This window comes from Antechinus flavipes, chromosome 3, assembly GCF_016432865.1.
Source record: "Antechinus flavipes isolate AdamAnt ecotype Samford, QLD, Australia chromosome 3, AdamAnt_v2, whole genome shotgun sequence".
NCBI lineage: Eukaryota > Metazoa > Chordata > Mammalia > Dasyuromorphia > Dasyuridae > Antechinus > Antechinus flavipes.
The window spans coordinates 25,065,655-25,089,712 of NC_067400.1; the positions used below are offsets into that span (position 1 = coordinate 25,065,655).

Consider the following 24,058-nt stretch of genomic DNA (forward strand, 5'->3'; position numbering starts at 1 on the left):
AAACAGACAGAGGCTCTCGGACAGAATTCAGCTGAATTACTCGGGAGTGGAGCTCTGAATTTAGATTGAGAGGGGAGAGTCAGGTGAGTTCAGCCAGAAGCCCTCTCTGAGTGAGGAGTTTTACTTTGGAACATTGACTGGGGTCGGAGAGGAGCACTCTGGGAGATTGAGAGCCAGAAGCCCTCTCTCCGAGGCAAGACAGATTCACCTTTGTGCTGGCTGGAGGCTGAAGGACAAACCTTTGGATTTGGAGACATTCGGAGGGAGCTCTTGGAACCAAGCAGAGAGATAGGCCTCTAAGCTAACCGGGCTATATTGGAGACAATAACAGATCTGAACTTTTAACACCTGGCTGCATTTGGGGTAATTATTGATCTGAACTGCAGCTAAGGCTGCCTCCAGAAAACCTCCCCAAGAAACCTGCTCGCTCCCAGAGAGAACCATCATATATTATTATATTTTAAAGAAGAAAAACACCCCAATTCCTAGATGTATATTTCCAGCGTTTGTCTCTCTCCTAGGCTAATCATGCATTAATAATTGCCTTTTGGATATCTTGAACTGATTACCCTATAGGTTTCTGAAATTTGTCATGCCCCAAAAGAACTCAATAGCTTTTTGTCCCCATGCCAACTTTTCTTTTTCTAAACTTGTTATTAAGAAGGTGCCAATGATTGTCCAATTACCCAGTCTCAATGACATTGTTACCCATAATTTCCCATTTTCACTTTACCCCATAACCAATCTATTCTCAAATTATTCTAACTTCAGTATCTCTAGTATGTTTTCCCTCCTTTCCACACATAGCCAACAATGTAGTACATATTCTTCAGTACATTTCACCTACTATTATAAATGTTTTCTAATTGGACTCCTTACCTCAATTGTCTCTGTACACCAATCCAATTCTATTTATATGCCCATGTGATTTTTTTGAAAGTATAGAAATATACTACTCAATAAACTCCAATGGCTCCCCATTACCTCTAAGATCAAATATATAATTCCTCTATTTGGAATTTAAAGAATTTAAAGATTCCCATATCTATCCCCTTCCTACAGTTAAAACATTTTTTCATAATTTATTCCCCAATCCCCAAGCTCTCTGTGATACAGACTTACTTTCTATTCCTCACACATAACATTTCATCTCCTGTTTCCAGGTCTTTAGAATAGCTGTTTCCATATCTGGAATGTGCTCCCTCCTCAATTTTGCCTTTTCTTTCCCTGATTTCCTTTAATTTTTTGTTCAAATCATTTTTCTATAGGAGAACCATGACAAGTCCCTTGTGCCTCCCTCTCTGAGACTGGGCACTATATAGATAGATAGATGGATAGATATTTAGCTTATAAGAAATCTAGAAGCACTTATATAATTATTATATAATGATCACTGATTTGGATAAATGTATAGATGATACTTTTATCAAATTTTTAAGTCATTCAATTCATAAACATAAATCATTTATTACTTTTAAAAAGTACTTTGCAAAATATCAATTAAGTTTTAAGTGTCAGGTACTATGCTAGATAGTGGAGATTCAAATACTTAAATTGATAAACATTTTGCTGAGATAATTAAATGGGAAAAATCTGAAAGTTTACATTAATGGTAAGGGCATGTCCATCAAATAAAAGACATGGATCAAACTTTAATGACTACTCTCTGGGTCTGGCCATTCAAAAAGTTCTAAATATACTAAACTGTACTTTTATATACTTCCACAAAAATATAAAAAGAAACTTAAATGATATGCTAACATTTAAGCTAAAATGAATCTTCAGCATCCTCCTAACCTATCAGTTTAGCAACTCTTTTAAAAAGAAAAAAAGGAGGAAAAAAAGGAGGACACAAGTTAGTCTAGCATAATCTGATCTTGATGATACTATACTGGAGTTGTATAATCACTGCTTTTTTTTCTAGTTGTTAATTTAAAATTCTTTTAACAATACATTCAAGTATTTTTCTTAGGAATTGAAAACAACATGTATACTAATATTGTGTGTAATTTATATTTTAACATATTTAACACGTATTGGTCAACCTGTCATCTGGGGTAGGAGGTGGGAGGAAGGAGGGGAAAAATTGAAACAAAAGGTTTGACAATTGTCAATGCTGTAAAATTATCTATGCATATAACTTGTAAATAAAAAGCTATAATAAATTTTAAAAAAATAAATAAACACTGGGAAAAAAAAGGAATTGAAACCAAGCTCATTATCATATATTTTACAGATAGGATTTTCTCCTTTTATAAAAAAAATAGGATAAAACATTTAAAATGCTATGTATTGTTTAACATATATTGGATTATTTGCCATCAAAGGGAGGAGATGGGAGGAAGGAAGGGAGGAAATTTGGACCACAATGTTTTGCAAGGTGAATGTTGAAAATTATTGATGTATATGTTGTTTTGAAAATAAAAAGCTTTAATAAAAATTTTAAAAATGCTATTATGTAGACTTCAAATTAACATCTTAGATCATTTTGTTCTCCCAAAAGTTTGTATAGAATAGACATTAATTTGAAGACAAATAATCTGGTCTTTAATTTCAATTCTGTTACTTACTATTGTAAGATCTGGGAAAAGTCATTTCATATTCTATGACCTTATCTTAATTATATTAGAAGTTGCACTAGAAGTCTTATAGAACCAGAAGATCTCTCTAAAACTATGAGAATTCCTAAAAATAAAAACTATTATTATTTATTTATCTACAGAAATACATAGGTTCGAAGGCTTTTCTATACATTAGCTACTCTTCATTAACAATGTTCAACTGAATTGAAGTTAATAAAATGCTAGGTTTGAGTCTTCTGAAGTGACACTCTTACTACATGATTAAAAATTTCTTTCAACAATAAATTATTTTCGGAAATGCTCTGTTCTCTTTTGATACCCTCTGTTTTTCCTGGACACTCAACTCACAAACATAATTTCTTCCTAACCTAGATCTTATTAATGAGATCTGAAAAACAAAATGCATTTGGACACATTTCTTAGCAATCCTTAAAGTGCTCTATCAATGTGCTATCATTATTGCTATTTCTATTAGACAAAAGAAATATGTCTTAAACGTATAACAATTTCAGCAATGTTTATTAGTATGCAGGCTTTGAAATGAGACATCAATAATCTATTTTTTTTCATTAGCTAAAACCAGTATGTAGGTTCAATTGGTTAAATCTTGTCTCATATTTGCTTTAATCTGTGAACACACAAGTTAAAAATCAAGACGTTCTGATCAATCACCTTCTTGGTCAAGGGAGGGCAAGGACTTGAAGCTTTTCCAGAGAGCTCTCTTCTTCTTCTTCATCTATGCTTCTTTCCGACAATGATAGCAAACTATGAATTTCCGTGTCCAAGCTGAGGAATTCAAAACATAAATAATCAACACACAGAAGAGAAAGTTTAGGAGGAGGGGCCTTTAAGATCAACACAACACCCAAATAATGGAGGGCGTGAAGCTGGTTTTGGATCACCTGGCCTTTCCATCATTAGCTAACCATTACCTAATGGCTCTCAGAAGAATTGCACTTGGCAGCTTCTTGTTTCACAAAGGCAACTGCTTCTATTCATGTAAATCATCAATTTAACTGCAATACACAGATATAAAAGAATTTCCTCGGCAAGGAAACGTTCAGCAGTTTTCCTCTGCTCACTCAGGTAGGATCTCTCAGAGCAGGACTTTACACCAAGTCCCCTTGGCTTCTAAAAACTGTCCTCTAGTCACTATAGTGTTTTTCATAGCTTATATATCATACTGCTGTATAATAAGCTACCTTGGGTGCAAAATTATTGATTATTGTTCTGAAAAATGCAGAATCCCTATCACCTGATGCTTATCCTCAATTGGTATATTCACTTTCCTTGATGAATTGTCATTGCACTTAAAATATGGGCATAATTGTTGGCCCAACATAGATGCTACAGGGAATAAAGTATCAGGCTGAAGTCAAGAAGATTCATCTTCCTGAATTCAAATCTACCCTCAGACACTTACTAATTGTGTGACCTTGGCCAAGTAACTTAACCCAGTTTGTCCCAATTTCCTCAATTGTAAAATGAGCTGGAGAAGGAAATGACCAAGCACTCCACTATCTTTATCAGGAAAACCTCAAATAGGATCACAAAGACTCAGATATAACTGAAATGACTGAACAAGTTACAATAAGAATTTCTGAGCAATCTAGTCTTACTTTTCAAACTAATAAACTCCTTGCAGTTGGGAAATATCACTTAGTTACTAATAATCACTTAGATATAATTCCACATAACATAGAGAAAACAGTGACAAAGTACTTGGGATGTACTGAGATTATTTATTCAAATAGTCAATGATATTTACATGTAAGTTACTTTTAGTCAATGCAGGGAAATTTCTGTGAGGTTCTCCTACCAACACCATCCCCTTCAACCAACATATTAAAGAAGTCACAAAACTATTTACTTCTTCCAAATTGAAAGAGTGTAATATAATTTTACAGACTATGACAAGATACAACTTCAAGAATTATTAGTCTTATTTTCTAAATCTATACTAGTGTATCTAGCCAACTATTTTATAAATAATAGCCACAGGAAGTATATACTTGTGGGCCACATATTTTATTATGTAGCTCAGGAAAGGAATTCGGCATGTCACCAATTTTACCATATACCATTTGTTACTTACCTTGAAATGTCAAGTCTATTGGAGTTCTTTAGTCCTAGTGTCTTTGAGACATCCGTCATAGTCTTACTTATCTTCTTTGAATGTATGTTGATGCCTGATAACTTTTCAGAGTCTAAGCTGTAGTGTCTTTTTGGAGCATCTGAAATATTTTATTTGAGACATTGTCACTGTTCTACCTCATGATAAAAAAAAAGCTCAGCACGTTGTGCTGACAATTTACCTAGAATGGTAAAGAGTGTGTTGTATCAGTTCGTGCATACAACTAACTCTCCATTCCCTGCACAAAAGAGCAAAGGATACAGGTCAATGATGCAGACATCTAAAATGACAAATGATCACAAAAATCAGTGTATTTATAACTTTGTAATTATATATGAGGACTGACAGTCCAAAAATTCACCAAGTTTAATAGAAAATGACAAAGCTTGTCAATGAAAACAAAGGATTCTGTTATGTTCTATACTGACCCCCCGTTCAACTCTTCCTTGCTGTCCACATAATTGGAAATTATAGCAACTGTGCTGAGGTATTCTAATTAATACTACACTAAATGACCTCTGAAGTCCCTTTCAACTCTGATATCAATTATTTTAAAGTAAAGTGCTTCCTCAGAACAGCTGCCCTTTCTAGTGAAGATACCTTGTTCTATAGTTCAGATATTTTCTTTGGGATTAGAGCAATTAAAATTCTGAATTTCAAAGAGTGGAACCTCGAGTCTCCTTTATTTACAGATCCTGTTGAGCTATGGACCAAAATCAATGAAGGAATAAGCATCTATATAGTGATATCAAGATGTTACACAACCCAGAAGAGATGACAGTGAAAAACAAAATCAAAAATACAATTTTTCATTAATAATAATAACAAATGATATTCACATCACATGCCAAAGTTCACAAAACACTTTACATATATGATCTCATTTGATCCTAACAATACCTTTGAAAGGTAGGTGTAATCTCTACTTTGCTGATAAGTTAATGGCAAATTTTCCATATATAGGAAATAATGTCCATTGTACTTCTACATGGAGTTCAAACAAATCTGCTGTCAATGTGGATTTTCCTTCCAACTTTGCAGAAAGCAGCCTGTTGGTATTTCTTATCCAATGGAATTCTCATCTTTATCCTTCCATAAATGGTCTAGGGGAGATCTAACTAACACCTGCCTGCCTTCCTCTAGATATCTTTTAAAATCTTGTAAATGTGATGTACAAATTGTTCATCTGGAATTTCTTCTTGTCATCACTTGGTTGGCTATTGCATTTTCTGTTTATACGTGTCCATAATGGCTGCGGTGGTGTCAAGGAGGCCCTATGTGATCAGTTTATTGTTATAATTGATTCCGTCTTAGAATAAGCTTCCCTTTCAGTGTAAATGAAAAGCCATTTCTATCCATTTTGTTTTGGCTCTTCTCTACCCCAGCCATTATCAACAGCCAAAGGACAGACACACACACCAGGTCAGTCTTGAATCACTAAGGTCAACGACAGATTAATAAACTAGGGAACTCTATCCCCTCCTCTAAAAAATATTACACTGATCCCATGGCAATGGCTGACTGAGTATGAACTCAGTAGCAGGATATGCTATCAATTGCAGTAAATATCCAAGGGAAATAGCTCCTATTCAGAGGTCTGCTTGATCTTAGAAAAGGATTTTTTGTTCTCTCTAGGTTTCTTCACTTGCTAGTTTATAGCCATAAATAACATAAACCCTTCTGCTGACTGAATCCCTAGATTTTAAACAATGTGTATGTTTCGTAGCATTTTTGTTAATGAGTCCTAAGTACTGAGGGGTGAAGAGAAAGTGCTGCTTTCACTCTCCTCTTCACATCTTATTTGGGGGGGAGAGAAAGCTCATCTTTGTTACTTGTCGTTAGTTCTATTACTCAGAAACACTGGTGCCTACGGGCTCCTTATTTCTTTAAAGCTTGGAATTTCCCTTTTTCTCAGGTCAGTAAAAGACTTTATTCTCATTTTTCCATTTCATTCTGGGTCCAGCTGACTCGATTCCTCTTGTTGGTTCTAAGCAAAAGTTTAGAATTCTGTAAGTAAAATCCTGTGTTTATTACCTCCAGAAAGTACTGTGTGAGGCTTGGTCTTTTGAACATGTCTCATATCCACATGAGGCAAAATGAAACTGGAGAAAATAATGAAACCATGCTGACTAGGTCCATAAGAAATTAATGCCATATAATCTCAAAAGTGCCCTCACTGTAGTTGGCAGTTCTTTTATACATATCTGATCAATTCACAAGGCAACTCACCACACTGGCTTTTCTTAACATTTTCATCCCTCTCATCGACCCCTCTCTTACAATTCTGTTACCTGAAGATCTTGTCTCATATTTCACAAAAAAGTGTATGTAATTTATTTGCAAGAGCTCCTTTTCCTTCCACCTCCTCCTCTTGCATCACTCAAAAACCTTCTGCCACTCTCTCTTCCTAAACCCAGCCCATTGGTTGCTTCTCATCCAGTGGAATTCTCATCTTTATCCTTCCATAAATGGTCCAGAGGAGATTTAGCTAACCACTTGCCTGCCTTCCTCTATGTATCTTTTAAAATCTCACATGAAGAGGTAGCCCTTCTTCTGGGCAAGGCAAACCTCTCCAGGAACAATTGATCCCATTCTACAGAGTCTTTTACAGCAAAGTGTCCTCCTCTAACACAATCATTCTCTCACTAGTGATTGATCTCTCCCTGTCACTTCCCTTTTGCCTACAAACAGACACATAGACCTCTCCATCTTTAAAAACATTCACTTGATCCATCCATCCCCACTAATTGTCCTTTCCTCTCAGTGTTTCCTGAACTTTCTACAGTCCGACTTCCAAACTCATTCACTGGAAAATGCTTTCTATAAAATTACCATGATTTCTTAATTGTCAAAACTAATGTTCCCTTCTAAATCTCCATACTCCTTGACCTTTCTCACTCTCTTCTAATTTTTCATTTCATCCCATTTGCCTCTTGGGTTTTATCTTTCTACTCATTTGCCCACTCATTCTCAGTGTGCTTTGCTGTATCTTTATCTGAACCATGCCAACCACCTGGATGTATCCCCCATAGCCCTTTTCTCCCCCTCTTACCTTTCAATTCTACCTTTTAATATTTGGTGGTCTCTTCTATGGATTCAATAATCATTTCCACAGTTGTGAATTTCAGATCCATTTATCCGATTTAATTTCTATTGTGAACTCTAGTTTAGAATCATCAACTGTCCACTGGACACCTCAAACTGGATGACTCACGGACATTTTAAATTCAACATTTCTCAAACAGAATTCATTATTTTTATATAATTTAATATATATTTAAATAATTTATATAAATTCCATATTACTTCTGATGATTTGCTTTCAGTCACTCAGGCTCACTACATTAATATCATTCTTGACCCTTCAGATTCTCTTTCACTCACCATATTCAATCTACCCTCAATCAATCTCCTGAGTATTCTTCTTTTACAGCATCTCTGGTAAGTACCTACTTCTGTCCTCTGACACTATCACCATCCTAGTATAGATCTTTATCACTTCATACTATACTATACTAGGCTACTATAAAAACCTATTTTGGGGTCTGCCTGCCCCAGGTCTCTCCTTATAACAATCCATCCTCCACTCATCTGACAAAGTGATCTTCCTCAATTGCAGATTTGACCATTCTTCTACCACCGATCAAGTTCCATTGGTTTCCCATTAGCTCCAAGATAAAAATATAAAATCTTATGTTTGGCTTTTAAAGCCCATCAACCTGGCTTCCTTTTACCTTTCTAATCTTAAGATTGTTCCCTCTTTCATGACCTGCAGTGCAGAGACACTGGAATCCTTGCTGTTCTTTGCAAAGAAGACTCTTTATAAACTTTCACATGTTTTCCTCCATGTCTCTCTCTCCTTGTTTCCCTTGTTTACATCTCTTGCCTCCCTTGATTTCCTTCAAGTATCAACTGAAATCTCACCTTCTTGAAGAAGTATTTCCTGGTCCATCTTAATACCAGTGCCTTCTCTTTCTACTTACTTCTCACTTACCTTATCTAGATTTTGTTTGCATATAGTAGTTTGGATATTTTCTCCCCAATTATATCATGAATTCCTTGATAAAAGGGATGGTTTTGCCTTTCTTTGTATCTCTGACTCTAAGCTCAATGCTTGGCCCATAGTAGGTGCTCAGGAAATAATTGTTGATGTCTCTAAATGGTGTATGTATGTGTACATTTTTGGTTTAAGGATAGTCGAAGCTTTGTGCTTTTCCCCCCAAGATTATTACTTGTCTCTTCTCAGCCTCCCACCCCCCCCACCTCCACTTGTGTATTCTTGGCTTTCTGTTCTTCAACCAATTTCTTCTCAACTCAGCTGAGCTTTTTTGACTCCATAGCAATTGAACTCCCCTGGAAATGTGGGTGTAAACTAATAGTTTCTCACTGCTTTTCCCATGTGTCTTAATCTATCTGAGAAAATTCTATTAGGAAAAAGATCACCAATATCTCTATGATTTAGTCTCTAGAAATTTAATTATTATAACAATGAGATTAAGAAAAACAATCGGTCTAGATGTGAATCTTTTTCTTTTTCTATGTGAGAACTTGGGAAACATTTTAGTTTGATTTATGTCCATTGGATTATATTAAAACTACCCTGTATTGAACCTAACTGCTGCTCTAGCTCAGTACTGACCTTCCTCCTGTTGGCTTGGTGGAAGTAGGAAGTATGTATTTGTGCCTCTCAGTGTTGGTTATGCTTGTAAATGGCCTTAATTTGGCTGACTTTCTAAAAGTCTCTTTTCTTAGAAAAGTCAAAGATTTTCAGTAAAGATATTCTAAGCTTCCTAAATATCTGTTATTCAGCTTAAGTAATGATGACTGTCATATTTAAAGAGCTTCTCTATGAATCCTCACTCAAAACAGGCTGAGGTGCCTACTTTTGTTGATATTATCAGGACTCTCTGTCAGTTTGGTGCCACAGATTGTCCTACCTGGGGCAATGACAATGCAATTGGAAGTGTTCCGAGTCCATGCCATTCCCAGGTAGGCTTAAATTTGAGGAATTCTTGATCTCTCATTTCTATTCTGAATTTGGTGTGAAAAGAGTGAAAACCAAAAAAAAAATTGTATAGAAGACTTTTCATGCTCCATTCTTCTGAAATACTTTTGCAGTGGAAAAATATACCAGCTGGAATGCCTTTTCTAGAAGAAGAAAATACTCCCTAAGTAAATTAAATATTTTCAGTTAAGTTTAGAAATGTAATCAAACTTTGACTGCTTTCCATAGATTGGATTTCCTGATTATTTTATCATGGAAGATTTAAAACAGATAAGAAAAAAAGGTTGAATATCTGTAATTCATTTCTAGATACTCTCTTCTGTCACTTGACTATCACAGAGGGAAGAATTATAGAACACAGGCATTTCTCTATTTACGCCTCTGTAATAGACCCATATTTATAGTGTTCCTCAGGATTGGCAAAGTATTTTATTTTCAAAGTAGAACTGTGGAGTATTTTTAGTTGTGCTAAAACAATTCCTAAAACAGAAAACAGCAACCTTTGATTATTTTGCTATGATCAAGCTAGTATTAGAAGCAAGTAAACCCAATTTCCAATCTCAATTTGGTAAAGCAAGGAATTGTATATTGGAGCTAACATTTTCCTTTAGTGAAAGAAATATATTTTATTACTAAAGAAGAAACTATATTCTATTCCTAAAAATGAATGTATTTCAAGTAGTCTTGAAAAAAGTTCTATTTGGAAATTTTTGTTTTGTTTCTTTTAAAATAATCTACTAAATGTGCATTAGATTTGGAATGCTATAGAGAGAAACAGTTGTTCAGTCATGTTTGGGGATATTCTTGTTAAAAAAAAAAAAAAACACCATAGTGGTTTTGAATTTCCTTCTCTACTAGATTAGGAAACAGATAAAAGTGATTTCCTAAAAGTCCCACAGACAGTGGATGTCTGAGTCTGAACTCAGGTCTTTCTGACCCTCGCTGCAGGACTCAATTCATTGAGTCACCTAGCTGATTCAAAAAAAAAAATATTCAAGCTAAAACTTCGAAATTTAGAAGTGTATAAGGTTAAATTAATTTGGGCTTTCGATAATATTTTAAAATGTAATTCCTATCAAATAATCGGATAGAAAAATTTGGAATCCTGCCATTAAAAAAAAAAAAAACCTTTTAGATTTAGAATAAAATAACAAGAGAAAAATATACACCTAGTTTTGAAAAGAGAACAGGTTTAAGACTTAAGACTTTAGCCTCATTGAATATATACACCAGATGTCTTCCAACTTTGCAGATACTGTCACAATATGCTAATATTTGGTTCTAAACTGAAAAGTCTTTTTCCTTTAATTAGAAACCATTGTTGTTATTGTTGTTGTTTTTAATGACAATCAAAGGAGACCCCTCCATGCTCTTAAATGCAAAATATAAGCCCTTCCCCTTGTGAATTTTTTTTAATCAAAATAAGTGTCAGACCTACAATTATTAATTATATTAGTAAGAAATAAAAGAGTGAAGGTTTTGGAAAACATCTCCCCACATTGCTAAAAAAGACAATAAATGTAATGTTATAGTCCCTACAAGCTCACAAATATTTAGTTGTTTTGGCCAACATAAATGAGTTCATTGCTAACCTAAAAAAAGTTCCCAATTATGTTTCTTTTTACTCTCATGTATTCACTTCATTTTTGGTAAAATTTTATATCATCATCTCATTTTCATGAATCTTAATTTGTTGTCTTTTATGTTGGCTTTGAACCATATTGTGAATGGAATGTTATATGTAATATGAATACACCTAGTATTAGCCTTGGAGTACAAAAGAAAAAGAAGTTAAAGACCTTATATGAACTCTCTGAGTAGAAAATATGCTTTCAGTGTTATATAACTATGTATTGTGCTACAGCCATAAACAACTCCAACCAACATCTTCTATTATCAGCCTTGACACAGTTAATGACTAAGCCCTGATTTAAATTGTAAGCAGGGAAATTTACAGTGCGAGACAGAATATCTTATTTGCCTTTTGTCTCTGCTTCTTTTTGATTCAACAGTGTTCCCGATGCCACGTCACCCATCCACCATGGAAGGAAAGATGCCTACAATCCCGACAGAGAACAATGGCTGCCAACGTCACCCAAAGGACTAGCTCAGGGTGGATGGAGATTGAAGCCATCCAGACAACAGTGGGGTCATCCCAATTCACCACCTCCCTATTTCCACCATCTGCCCCACTTATTTTCATATCTTTGAAACACAAAAGCCTCCCACATATGAAATCATGGGTCTGGCTCTTACAACCCTGGAGAAATGTGTAGTTAGGAATTATAAACTGGTTCTAAATTATTTTTTGATCTTTATCTAAGATCAAACAGAACTGAGAAAATTTTTGTCAACTTGCTTAGCAAAAGGCAATTTTCAAACCCACACAGCAATGCTGGAAAAATATTGGTATTAAAAGATGGGCTTTTATAGCAAGGCATAGCATAAGCATACTGAAAGTGCTGCACATTTTCCCAAATTTATTGATCTGGTACAAAATCCTCCAATTTAATGAGGAGCAAACAGAACCTTTAAGACTTAAGACTTAAGACAGAGTACCTGTGTGACTCTTGACAAATCCCCTTATTTTCTATGTGCAGCAGTGTTTTGAGATAGATGCACATTACTAACTGAACTGATTCCCCTTTTAGTAGCATGCCATACTTTGGTTGATGCACATTGTTCAGTCACTTGGCTTTGCCTCTGAAAATATTGAAACCTGCCAAAGTGTGGGGCATAAAATAAAAACTTCTGAGAACACCTATTTGTGGTATCCTGAGCAAGATAGCAGATCTCTCTGAAGTTCCTTCATCTGCAGGGTAACAAATCTTAAATTTTCAGAACTGGAAGGGATATGAGATATGACTTAGTCCCACCCTCAACTGTGCCAGAATTCCTTCTATAGGAAAAGTATCCAATGCCTGATCTAAGTGCCACGATCAGATTAAAATGTTATTGAAAAAATATATATTTAATTATATAAAAATAAAACAGAATAGAAAATGTTAGGATGTGGTTTTCTGAGCAATATACAGCCTTTAGTAGCCCCCATTTTTATTTGAGTTTAACACCACTGCTCTGCAACGTATCAAACCTAAAGACCTCTAGTGAGTGGGAAAATACCACTACCCCCCCTTCCATCTTAAAACAACTCTAGTTTTTAGGATTTTTTTTGGGGGGGAGAGGGTTGTGTGGTTGTGGTGGTGGTTGTTTTTTTTATTATCTTGAAGCCTCAATTTGCATCTTTATAGCTTCTACCTATTGTACTAAGTTCTTCCCAATAAAGCCAAGAGGGAAACAGGAGTTATATTCCATCCCTTCCATGTGAAAAGCATTTAAATATATGAAATATATTTGAATATGAAATATTCATATTTGAAAATGTGAATTAAATTTATATAAATATAAGTATAAATAAATAATTATCATATCCCTTAAATCTTTTAAGAACTAAACATTAACAGATCTTTCAACTGATTGAGGTCCTTTATCACTCTATTTGCCCTTTTAGATGCATTCTAGCTCATTAATATTGTCCTTCAGTTTACATGAAGAGGTGAAGACTTTAGGGCAGAAACATGCTCTATGCTCTCTCTGCCACTCTTGGGAAAGATTAGGCAGTAGACTTCAGATTTCCTGGAAAATGGAACCCCCATAAACAAAGATATAAACACAATTGAGAAAGACAGAGACAGAGAGACAGTGACAGCTACAGAGACAGAGAGAGAGATGAAGACAGAGAGACAGAGACAGTGACAGAGACAGAGAAATAGAGATGGATACAGAGACAGAGACAGAGAGAATTATTTTAGGTGGACAAACACACAAGAAATTATTAATGGCTCAATGACAAACACAGATCTAACACATGTTTATATATATATCTTAGACATATGTACCTTCAGGGGAAATTTCTAAATCACGGCAAATGTACCACTATTAAAATTGCTACCAACACAACAAATGTATATATAATCCTTAACAATAATCAGAAAAGTACGAGAAACTCACAAGTTCCTGAAATGTGGACAATGATGAATTAAATATATATACCTGCATGTATACCTCAGTGGAACCTGGGTGGATATACAGTTTTCCCAAATCCTAGAAAGGTGAAAAGGAAAAAAAAAAAAAAAACAGACCACCAGCTATCTCCAGTACAGAATACTCAGCAGAAAAAGCTGAGTAGGTTCTAGAAAACTCTTTATTTCACCATCCAGAAGAGACAGAAGAATCAGCAAGGCCAGAGCAGAGTTAAGAGAGAACCACTCCTCTGCCCACAAGAAGGGACCACAGTAAAGTCCCAAAAGACCTACTTACAATCCCATCTTTAGTTCCAGTCACACTTAGCCAGATTTCATAGTCAAGTTTCTTTTTTAAGCACCCAGTGTCATTACCTATCTCCTGCCCTTCGTACCACTCCCCAAAGTCAGAAGGAAATACCATTTTCTAAAGAAGGCTGTATTCTAAACTTTGACAACAGAAAAGACAATCCAGTTCCAACATTCTTCATAATAGAAAGCCACTTCTTTAGTCTATCTTGAATAATTTAGGAACACATTTGAATAATGGTGACCAACCATATACACAAGACAAGTTACTCCCACTGCCTCATTGCCAAAATACTGGGAGTTGCCCCTGTGCCTTCTACAACCAAACGGAGGAGATATCCCTGACAACAGATAGCTATTATCAATAACCAATTCGATGCTGTCAAAATGACAAGCCAAAGAAGTCCTTGTTACCATTTCCTTTCTAAAATGTGGAATCAAAAACCATTTCCGAGATGGTCTGATCTAGAGGAGAGTACAAGTGAACAGTGCCCTCCCCAATATTAACCACTGTCACCATCAATGTGACTTCAGTCCATGCTCACTCCTAAGAGATCAGAAGACACATGGAAAAGAAGATGCTTTGTTAACTTCTGAAATCCTGGGTCAGTGTCATCTCTCAGCTCTGAATCCAAATTCCCTGCAAATTATGCCTTCCAAGAAGCTCTCCCTTGAGAGGGAGCCTCGTCCATTTCAGGAATACACCACTGGAATCATATTGTTTTCAAGAATTGTAATATGGGTCTCCATCATTTCTACCCACTTGTCTTAGTTCTCTCTCAGCAAGATGGCAAATTTAATTCTTATTGCCTTTAACCACTTTTAGACACTTATCTTGTGTAGGTTCTCTTATTGTCTTTCAAAATAAAAATCCCTAATTTTCTAAATTGAACACACAACATGCCCTCTAGGTCACTGGCCTTGACCATCCAGGTTATTCTACTCTAGATTCCAAAATGTGGTGCCCAATTCCAATAGAAGTGGGATGGAAAATGTCATCTGTGTCAAGAGAGAGAACAACTATGGAGACCGAACATGGAGCAAAGCATAGTATTTTCATTTTTTGTTTGCTTGCTTGCTTTTTGTTTCTTGTGTTTTTTTCTCCTTTTTAGCATGATTTTTATTGCATAACATGACAAATATAGAAATATCATTAAAAGAATTGCATATATTTAACATATATTATACTGTTTGTTATCTTGTGGAGGTAAGAGAAGGAGGAAGAAAAATTTGGATCACAAAGTCTTACAAAAATGAATGTTGAAAATTATTTTTACATATATTTGGGGAAAAAAACAAAATACTATTGAAAATTTTTAAAAATGTGATGCTCAGAAGAAAATCCAATCCTGAAAAATGGCTCTGATTTTTTTTTTCAGGACAGGTATATAGTGTTTTTAGAGTATGGCAATATACAAACAATTAAAATCTAGAGAGTGTTTTAAGGTCTGTAAAATATTCTATAGATCTCATCTCAGTCTAACAAGCACAAAAAAGTAATGTTCTATATATTTTTCAGAAAAAACTGAAGTTGTCAAGAGTCTTAGTGACCTGCCTAGAGTCACACAGCTTGTAAGGCAAGCTGGGATGTGAATCCTAGAACTTACTAACTTCCAGCTAGCCCCCAAGATGCCAGGCTGTCTCCAAATTTTTCTTTTATTCTAAACAGAACTCTGCTGATTTAGCTTGAAAAAGGTAATTAATTCACAGAAACCAACATTTTTATGTCAGCATAATTTTCAAGTTTCCTCCAGTCAATGACAGTTTAGCTTAGACAGAAAATAGAAATAAAGTTTGGGCATAGGTGAAAATCAAATTGTATCACTAAGCAAGCAGTCAAACCTCTGGAGCATATTGGGAGGAACTTTAGATTTCGGGCTAAAAGATCAAAGTATAAATTCCACATCTGATATTTGCTATTTGTATCAGCTTATGATACTATCTTAAACACATCTTTTTTTTTTTTTCCTTAAAAAGATGATGCTTGTAAATCCTGATCTTTCCAAGCTTAGGGTAAGGTAGTTCAAAATACCTTTTGATTACAATAGGCCTAGTAATCCCTATTACATCTAAGATAAACTGGAAAATCCTCTTTTTTAACTTTTAGAGTCCTTTACAACTCCATGGTTAGTCTTTCCAAAATCATCGTCTCTTACTCTCACACTCAGAAAACTTTTCCTATTTACTTTCTGTCTATTATTCACACATGATAAATTTCTGCCCTGTGTCCTTGTGCCAGCTATTTGTCCTTAATGGGTGGAGCCCACTTGCCCCTCACCTCTGTCTCACAAGATTCCCTCTCTTCTTTCACCTTTCCATGGGAAGCCTCTTTTGATCTTTCCACATACATATATTTCTACTTTTCCTCCCTAACTAGTTTGTGTTTTTCTTGCTGCTAATGATTATGTACTGACATATGTGTTTATTTTCTTTACTAATGGGTTGGAAGCTCTCTTAAAAATAGGAGTCACTTCCTTTTCTGCATATTCTCTGCAAAGCCTACTACAGTGTTTGAGGATTGACTGTAAAAATTGATCTTTTTATATTACACAACTTCTTCCTTAGATGTCTGCTATATATCATGAATTAGGTCCACTTGTTCTGCCTAATCCATCTTATGCAGTATTTTCACATCTTGTATAGCACAATATGTACTGAAGTACTGAGTTCAAATAGACTTGGGACAGGATGTGAAGAAGATAGGCTCCATTTCCTACCCATTTACAATTTCTTCCCTGAGAACCATTGAAAACTGTTCAATCTGTTTCCCTGTTTCTTTTCCCCTCTCTCTGCTTTTTCTGTGCTTTCCTTTTTTTTTATTCTTTTTTCCATTTTCTCCCTCTTTAAAAAAAAAATTACACCTTATTTCCTTCCCTTCACTGGCTGTGGTAGGGAATTGTATGGATTATTTGGGCCTAACCTGTGACGGAGCATTCTAAGTTTACGTTGATCTGATCAGTAATTTTGATCATCTTCCTGAACAAAGGACAGCAACCCATCAATCGACTGATAATATGGAATTATTATGGTGCAGAGAACAAATGGATTAAAGTCAAAAGATGTGGGCTCAAGTCTTGTGCCATTTATTATATACATACATAGATAAATACATACACATAACTGAATAAGTTTCTTGGCCTTTTTCATTATTCTGAAATTGAGTATAATATTACCCTCTACTGCAGGACTGCTTTAAAGATCAAATTAGTTGTTTGTAAAGTTAAAAATTCTATATCATTAATATTAGCTGTTGTAGTTTCATGTTTCCTGTTTTTAATTTCTAAAAGAATTAAGAATAGTTAGACTCTGGTCATTGCATCATCATGAGAACCTTATTAGGGTGGCCATTTAAATTTTTATCCACTTCTTTATGATTAATATTAATCTATAAAATGGGATTTAATCCCTGATGAAGACATGGCTCGAGTAGTTTATTTCTTAAGCAGAACTGCTAAATTTGTCAGTATTCAAGAATTTTCTATTCAATTTTATTATAGAAAAATATTTTCCTCCATTTATTTAGCTCATTTAACTATATGGAAACCTTTTAAAGGCTTTCATACTCAATAGGGGTTTGCAAATTCTATCAATATCTCCTTGGCTTCAAACAGAGTCTCTTAAATTGAAAAACACAACAGTTTCAGGGGAAAAATATTTTTCCATATAATTAATTTCCATATAATTCCATATAATCCCCCAAAAGGGGAATCCTTTAAAGTAAAGTGTTTGTTATGTTCAGTGAAATATGTTTTCCTTCAATGATATGAATCTCTTCAGCCCATGATAACAGAAGAGAACTGGTAAGATGACTTTCATTGCCTTTCAGTATACTAAGAAATCATTTTTCTTGTATTGTCCTTCTTACCCAATATCTTATGTGGAAAAAAATGCTAATGTGGCTCAACTCAAAATGTCACAGCTTGGAGGTGGGAGTAGTGAAGAAATGGAGAAGTTAAAAGAGACAACAGTCCAGTGTGTTTACAAAGCAGTCTTCTGGACAGCTCCTGGTCTTTTGTAGAAAGTCCATGATGGTGTGTGTGTGTGTGTGTGCATGCAGGTGAGCACTTTTAGGTGGAGAGGCACAAATGAAGAATCTTCCATTTTCTTTTCCTCAGTTTTTAACTTTTATCCAGCAGTCATTATTTTGAAATGACACTATTAAAAGAGTCTTATTCATGCTACAGCGTTTCTTTTCTGACCCCTCTGGCTGATGCATAAGACATATACATGGGGAGGAAGAAGATTTGGCCTAGAGCTAACAGAAAATAAGATGAGAAAACTGCTGACAGAAATGTTTTCCATGAAAGAGAAATGGGTTTATGTTGGTACATAAAAAGCACATATTTAGTGTGTTTTGTTTTGTTTTAATGAAGGAGGAATTATGATGGGTAAAAAATGTGTCTGGTCCAATTTGCTATAGATGGAAAACTGGGACTTTGAAAATTGCTATCATAGAAAAAGAAGATGGTAGGAAGTAACTAAATCATTCAAAGTATCATTAAATTGGAAGCACTTTTTAGAGTCCAACTCTTTCATTTAAAGATAAGAAAACTGAGATTCAGAAAGATTAAAAATAAATACACACATGTAATATGCACACATGTATATATCTATCTATATACATATATGTATCTCTCTCTCTCTCTATATATATATATATACAATCACACCTACCTACACCTATATATATTTAAAGTTCTTTATGTGTGTGAATATTACTTTGCTGTAATCTGAATAAAGTCTTAGCTTTTAGACCAAGATCAATGAATATGTTTTTTGGTTGGTTTGTTTGTTTTAGGTTGACCTAGCACAGTTTCAAACTGAGCAGGGCTACCAGAAAGGGATATCAACCCGAGTGAACTTTTCTGCATGCTGCCATATATGTATATAAACACTGCATAGGAGCAGAGCAGTGAACTCGTTTTTGTTTGTTTGTTTGTTTGTTTGTTTTGTTTTGTTTTCATGAGCTTGGGTAATAGATTATTGGGACATCTCTGAGTGTTATCTGTCACTCTATGTGTATGCATGATGCTGTGACCATATAACTGAATGCATTGTGAATTGCAAGTGCAATTAACAAATGGAATTGAGATCCTAGAAAAATAACCATCAAATATAAGTCATTTGCAAATTCATGAATTTCATGAATCAAGGCAATAAATGAACTTATTCAATATTAAGTTCCCTGGGACCAAATATTATGTGTATCCTCAGGGCTATACAGTGATCTGGATATGCTAAGTGAGTAATGAGTGTTTATTAAATTGAATTGAATTCACAATACCTATATTTCACAAGGTTGCTCTCAGAAAAGAACTAGGTAAACCTTAAGAGAAACAGATAAATGGAGCCTATTAATGAGCTAATGGGAAACATACCAATTTCCCAAGCAGAAAACTGATAGTTCTATATTACCATAAAGAATGCTGTTAAAGGAGAACTTAAAACAGATAGCAGAGATATTGAGGACTATATGGACATGGTTAAAGAACGTTTTGATAATTTCCTAATTAATGGATTACAAGTAGAGAATGTTATCTAGCTTGCCATGTGTTATTTTCCCATACATAAATACATACATATTTCCTGTGTATATCACATTTGTATAAATTTTATCACCCGACCTCTGAGATGCTGATTACTAGAAAACTTGCAGTTAGAATATTTTAATATAAGAACATATTTAACATTAAGGAACTGTGAACTTGAACCAGCAGGTAGTAGGAAAGGCACAATCAAAAAAGGCAAGGAATTCTGGAGACGTCTTATGTATATGCAAGTTGTTTCTAAGTTCTATAGAGTATCATAAAGATATGTTAACTTCAAAGGAAAAGTTCTTTCCCCTGAACTCTCATTTAATTGTTTCATTACATAACAAAAAGTTTATGTATTCTAGGATAGGATTATGTTTTATTAGACTGTATTCATGGACTTTAGGAAAGCAGAATGCCCTAAATTTAAATACTCAAAAGAAATAGTGCAATATTCCAGCAAATGCATGCTGGAGAAAGCTTCATAAAGAATAAAGAAGCTACTCACATGATCATCACTGTCTTAAAGTTTGAAGAAACCTCAGAGATCCTCTAGGCCAGTCTATCCTTATTCCAAATGCTGACCACAGTATGACCAACAAGTTAGCATTCCTCAATAGCTTAAGGGCTTCTCAGTTTAGTGGAACCCATTACTTCCAATACTCTCTGGGATAATTTTAATTGTTCAGAATGCTCTGATTGCATGGAAACTACATATGCCTTTCTGAAATGATGGCTTTTGCTTCTAATTCTGCTCTCTGGGGGCAAAAGAAAAAAGTATGACTCACTTTCTATGAGAAATGGAAGAAAATTTGATTTAGTCCCTACTTTGAAGTTTACAATCTAGTCAGGAGAGAGAACACATGCAAATATAAGGATACAGATAGAAGATAATTTAAAGGAGGAGGTATTAGAAGTTGAAAAGATAGGGAAGGCTTCATTTAGAAAAAGCTGCCATTTCTGGTCATATGAAAAAATTCTCTAAATCATTATTGATCAGAAAAATGCAAATTAAGACAACTCTGAGGTGCTACTAGAAACCTCTTGAGATTGGCTAAAATGACAGAAAAAGTTAATGATAAACAGAAGGGATGTAGGGAAAGTAGGATACTAATATATTATTAGTGGAGTTGTGAACTGATCCAACTATTCTGGAAAGCAATTTGGAACTATACCCGAAGAGCTATCAAACTCTGCAAACCCTTTTGGTCCAGCAGTGTCTCTATTGGGCCTATATTCAACAGATCATTAAAGATCATTAAAAAGGGAAAAGGTCCCACATGTGCAAAAATGTTTATAACAGCCTTTTTGTAGTATCAAGGAACTGAGAAATGAGTGGATACCTCTCAGATGGGGAATGGCTGAATAAGTTATGCTATATTAACGTAATATAATATTATTATTCCATAAGAAATGATAAGCAGGATGATTTCAGAAAGTCCTCGAGAGACTTATATGAACTGATATAAGGGAACTCATATGAACTAAATGAAGTGAACAGAACTAAGAGCAACAACAAGATTATGTGACAGACATGGCTCTTTTCAACAGCAAGGTGATTCAAGCCAATTCCAACAGACTTGTGATGAAGAGAGCCATGCATATCCAGAGCACATCCATGCATATGGAGACTGAATGTGGATCACAACATAGGATTTTCATCATTTTTGTTGTTCTTTGCTTGCTTTTTTTCTTGTTTTTTTTTTCCTTTTTGATCTGATATTTTTTGCACTATGTGATAAATACAGAAGTATGTTCAAAAGAATTGCACATGTTTTACCTATATTGGATTACTTGCCATCTAGGAAAGGGGGAAGGTTGAGAGGAAAAGAGAAAAATCTGGAACACAAGGTTTTACGAGGGTGAATATTAAAAACTAATTTTGCATGCATTTTTGCAAATAAAAAGTTATTAAAAATTTAAAGAAAAATGGTGTTTGAGCTAAGTTTTTATAGAAAATGAGGATTCTAAGAGGTAAAGATATAAATGGAATGAATTTCAAGCAAGAAGAATGGCAATATGAAGATACTGCCGATAGAAGATGATGGACCACATTTCAGAAATAGGAAAGGGTCTAGTTTGGATGGACAGGACCTACAGGACCCGTAGGAGAATGAATGATGAGGCTGAAAAAGCAGTTTTGATCTAGTGGTGAAAGATTTAAATGTCAAACAGAAAAAGTTACTGTTGCACAAATAAGGAAGAAGTAACCAAGGGAGTTCACTGAAAAAGAGCAATTTGGATGCACTTGCATTTTTAGGAAGATTATTTTGTCAGTCTAGTGGCAGAAAGATTAGAATAGAGGACAGACCGGAAGCTATCAAATACAATAAGAAATTACTGTAGTACTTCAATCAAGTGTCAGAACCTGAATTTGTATGGTTGGTTCTGTCAATACAAGGAGAAGGACTTGGGCTGTTTTGGCACTGAAATAATAAGATGTGGTGATTGATTTGGATATGTCTTGAGAAGAAGAGGAGGAGAAAGATACACTGAGGTTGAGAATCTGGGAGTCTGAAAGGTATGACAGTCTCAATAGTCAAGAAGTTTTAAGAAAAGAGGTGGACCTGGTATAAAAAAAAAAAAAAACCTCAAACAAATCAACCAATTCTTTCTAGACATACCAAGTTTGAAATGCCTTTTGGACATTGAGTTCAAAATAAACAATAGAGGAAGTATACAATGCATAACTAGAATTCAGGAGACAGTCTAGGGGTGAATATGTAAATCTGGGAATCATTACTATAGATGAGGTCCCCTAGGGTGTAGAATTAGATGAGAGAGAAAGGTCACAGTTCATATGGCATAGTCTTCATAGCCTTTAGTAAACTTCTTCTGAATGTTGGATCTTGAAATTGGGAACTTCCCAATGTAACTAATAAAATGAGGAAACTAACTGAACACAATGTTACCTACCTCTGCTCAGCGAAGAGCCTAGAACACACTTTAAATGATCAATTCCCTTGTTTTTTGCACTATGTCTCTCTTAATCTATCTTACTATTTCTCCAGGTTCTTATCACTATTAACTCATATTGATCTTTCCAATTAAAATTAAAAATTAAAAAAATCATTTTTGCAGATCAACTGAGATCTAGCTATTTCTCTTCCCCATTTTACTAGTGAAATTAATTTCTTGAGCCCAAGAATAGTATGCCATATTTATATTTATTAAATTTTATCTCATTAGAAATTTCTTATTCTGATCTGTTGGGTCCTTTTTGGATATTATTATTTAGGATGTTAGTTATCCCTCCTAACTTTGTCATCTAAGACTCTGATAAAGATGTGATTTATTTTTTCAAATAATTCATAAAAATGTTGAATAAACCAGGAAGAGATCCTTGGTGTCCTTTATTAGACACTTAATTCTAAGTTAACATCAGTCCATTAATAATTGGACTTTCAGTCCTAATATTTAAGCAGATGAAAATCCAACTAAGTATCCTAAAGTCCCCATTTCTCCATCCTTGTCATAAAAATAGCTTGAGACTTTGTTCAATGCTCTCCTAAAGGTTAGACAAACTAGACAATAAATATCCTCTGTCAAAGAAAAAAAAAACAATCTGTGTGTGAGGAATCAAGCAAATCATTTCTGGCTGGCTTGGTAGAGTCACACAGCTCTTGCTAATGTTTATTTTCCTTTTTAAATGTTGACAGATCATTCCTTTATTAAGTCCTATAATTCTGTTAAGTCAAAATTACTGATCTATATATCCAAACAACTCTCTTTCCTTCCCCCCTTTTGAGGCCCATTAACTTTAAGGTTTATGAAAAAAAATCTTCTATATCAGTCAGAAGATAGTAGTATTATGCAATACTTTCACTTTATACTACATTCTGACTATATCCATGAGGGTATCCTCCTTATGACAGCTCTATAGCTTCCCAAATCTACCTCTCTAGTCATATAGGAAAGTAATCAAGAAAATAGCCACCTGGGCAGGTGATTTAAACATTTTAGGAATTAATGGAATGATTCCCTATCTTGCTTAGTGTCAGAAGGGTATATAATCAGAAAGAATGGATATAATCTTGGTTAAAAATAATAGTAATAATAAAAATTATCTTCAATATTTTTTGCAAATTAAATCTTTTCTTCTTTTTTTTTTCTCTTTTTGGCTTTATGGGAAGGGAAAGAATATTTTCTCCTAGGCCCATCAAAATAGTGATTTCAATGCAATTATTTCACTATATACCACATAGAATATGCAGATTTAGGGAAATGAAGCTCAATTATTGGGTGATGTGCCAAGAATACATTAAGGAAAATTTTATTACTTCATTTTATCTCATACTACATCCAAGGGCTTGGGAAAAACATGTCAGAGAAAAAAACAATATAGGCTGGTAACTCAAAATGGATAAAGGACAAAAAGAAAAATCTCTCCCCATCTTGGAGCAAAGAAGGTTAAAATCAGAATGAATGCAATATAAACTTAAAAATACTTCAGCTAAATGGTACAACTGGCTCTG

The 24,058-nt window shown here is 34.6% G+C and overlaps 1 protein-coding gene across 3 annotated transcripts in view; it reads right to left on the reverse strand.

The window, feature by feature from the left end:
- Positions 1-3,084: 3,084 nt before the first annotated feature.
- Positions 3,085-24,058, reverse strand: part of ZBBX (zinc finger B-box domain containing) — a 112,952-nt gene continuing 91,978 nt past the window's right edge. For all 3 annotated transcript variants that reach the window (XM_051983125.1, XM_051983124.1, XM_051983126.1), the window contains 2 exons: positions 4,678-4,816; positions 3,085-3,368 (listed from right to left, as the gene is read on the reverse strand). In XM_051983125.1, coding sequence (XP_051839085.1) covers positions 3,263-3,368; positions 4,678-4,816 — 245 coding nt within the window. In that variant the 3' untranslated portion in view covers positions 3,085-3,262. The remainder of the gene's footprint in view (positions 3,369-4,677; positions 4,817-24,058) is intronic.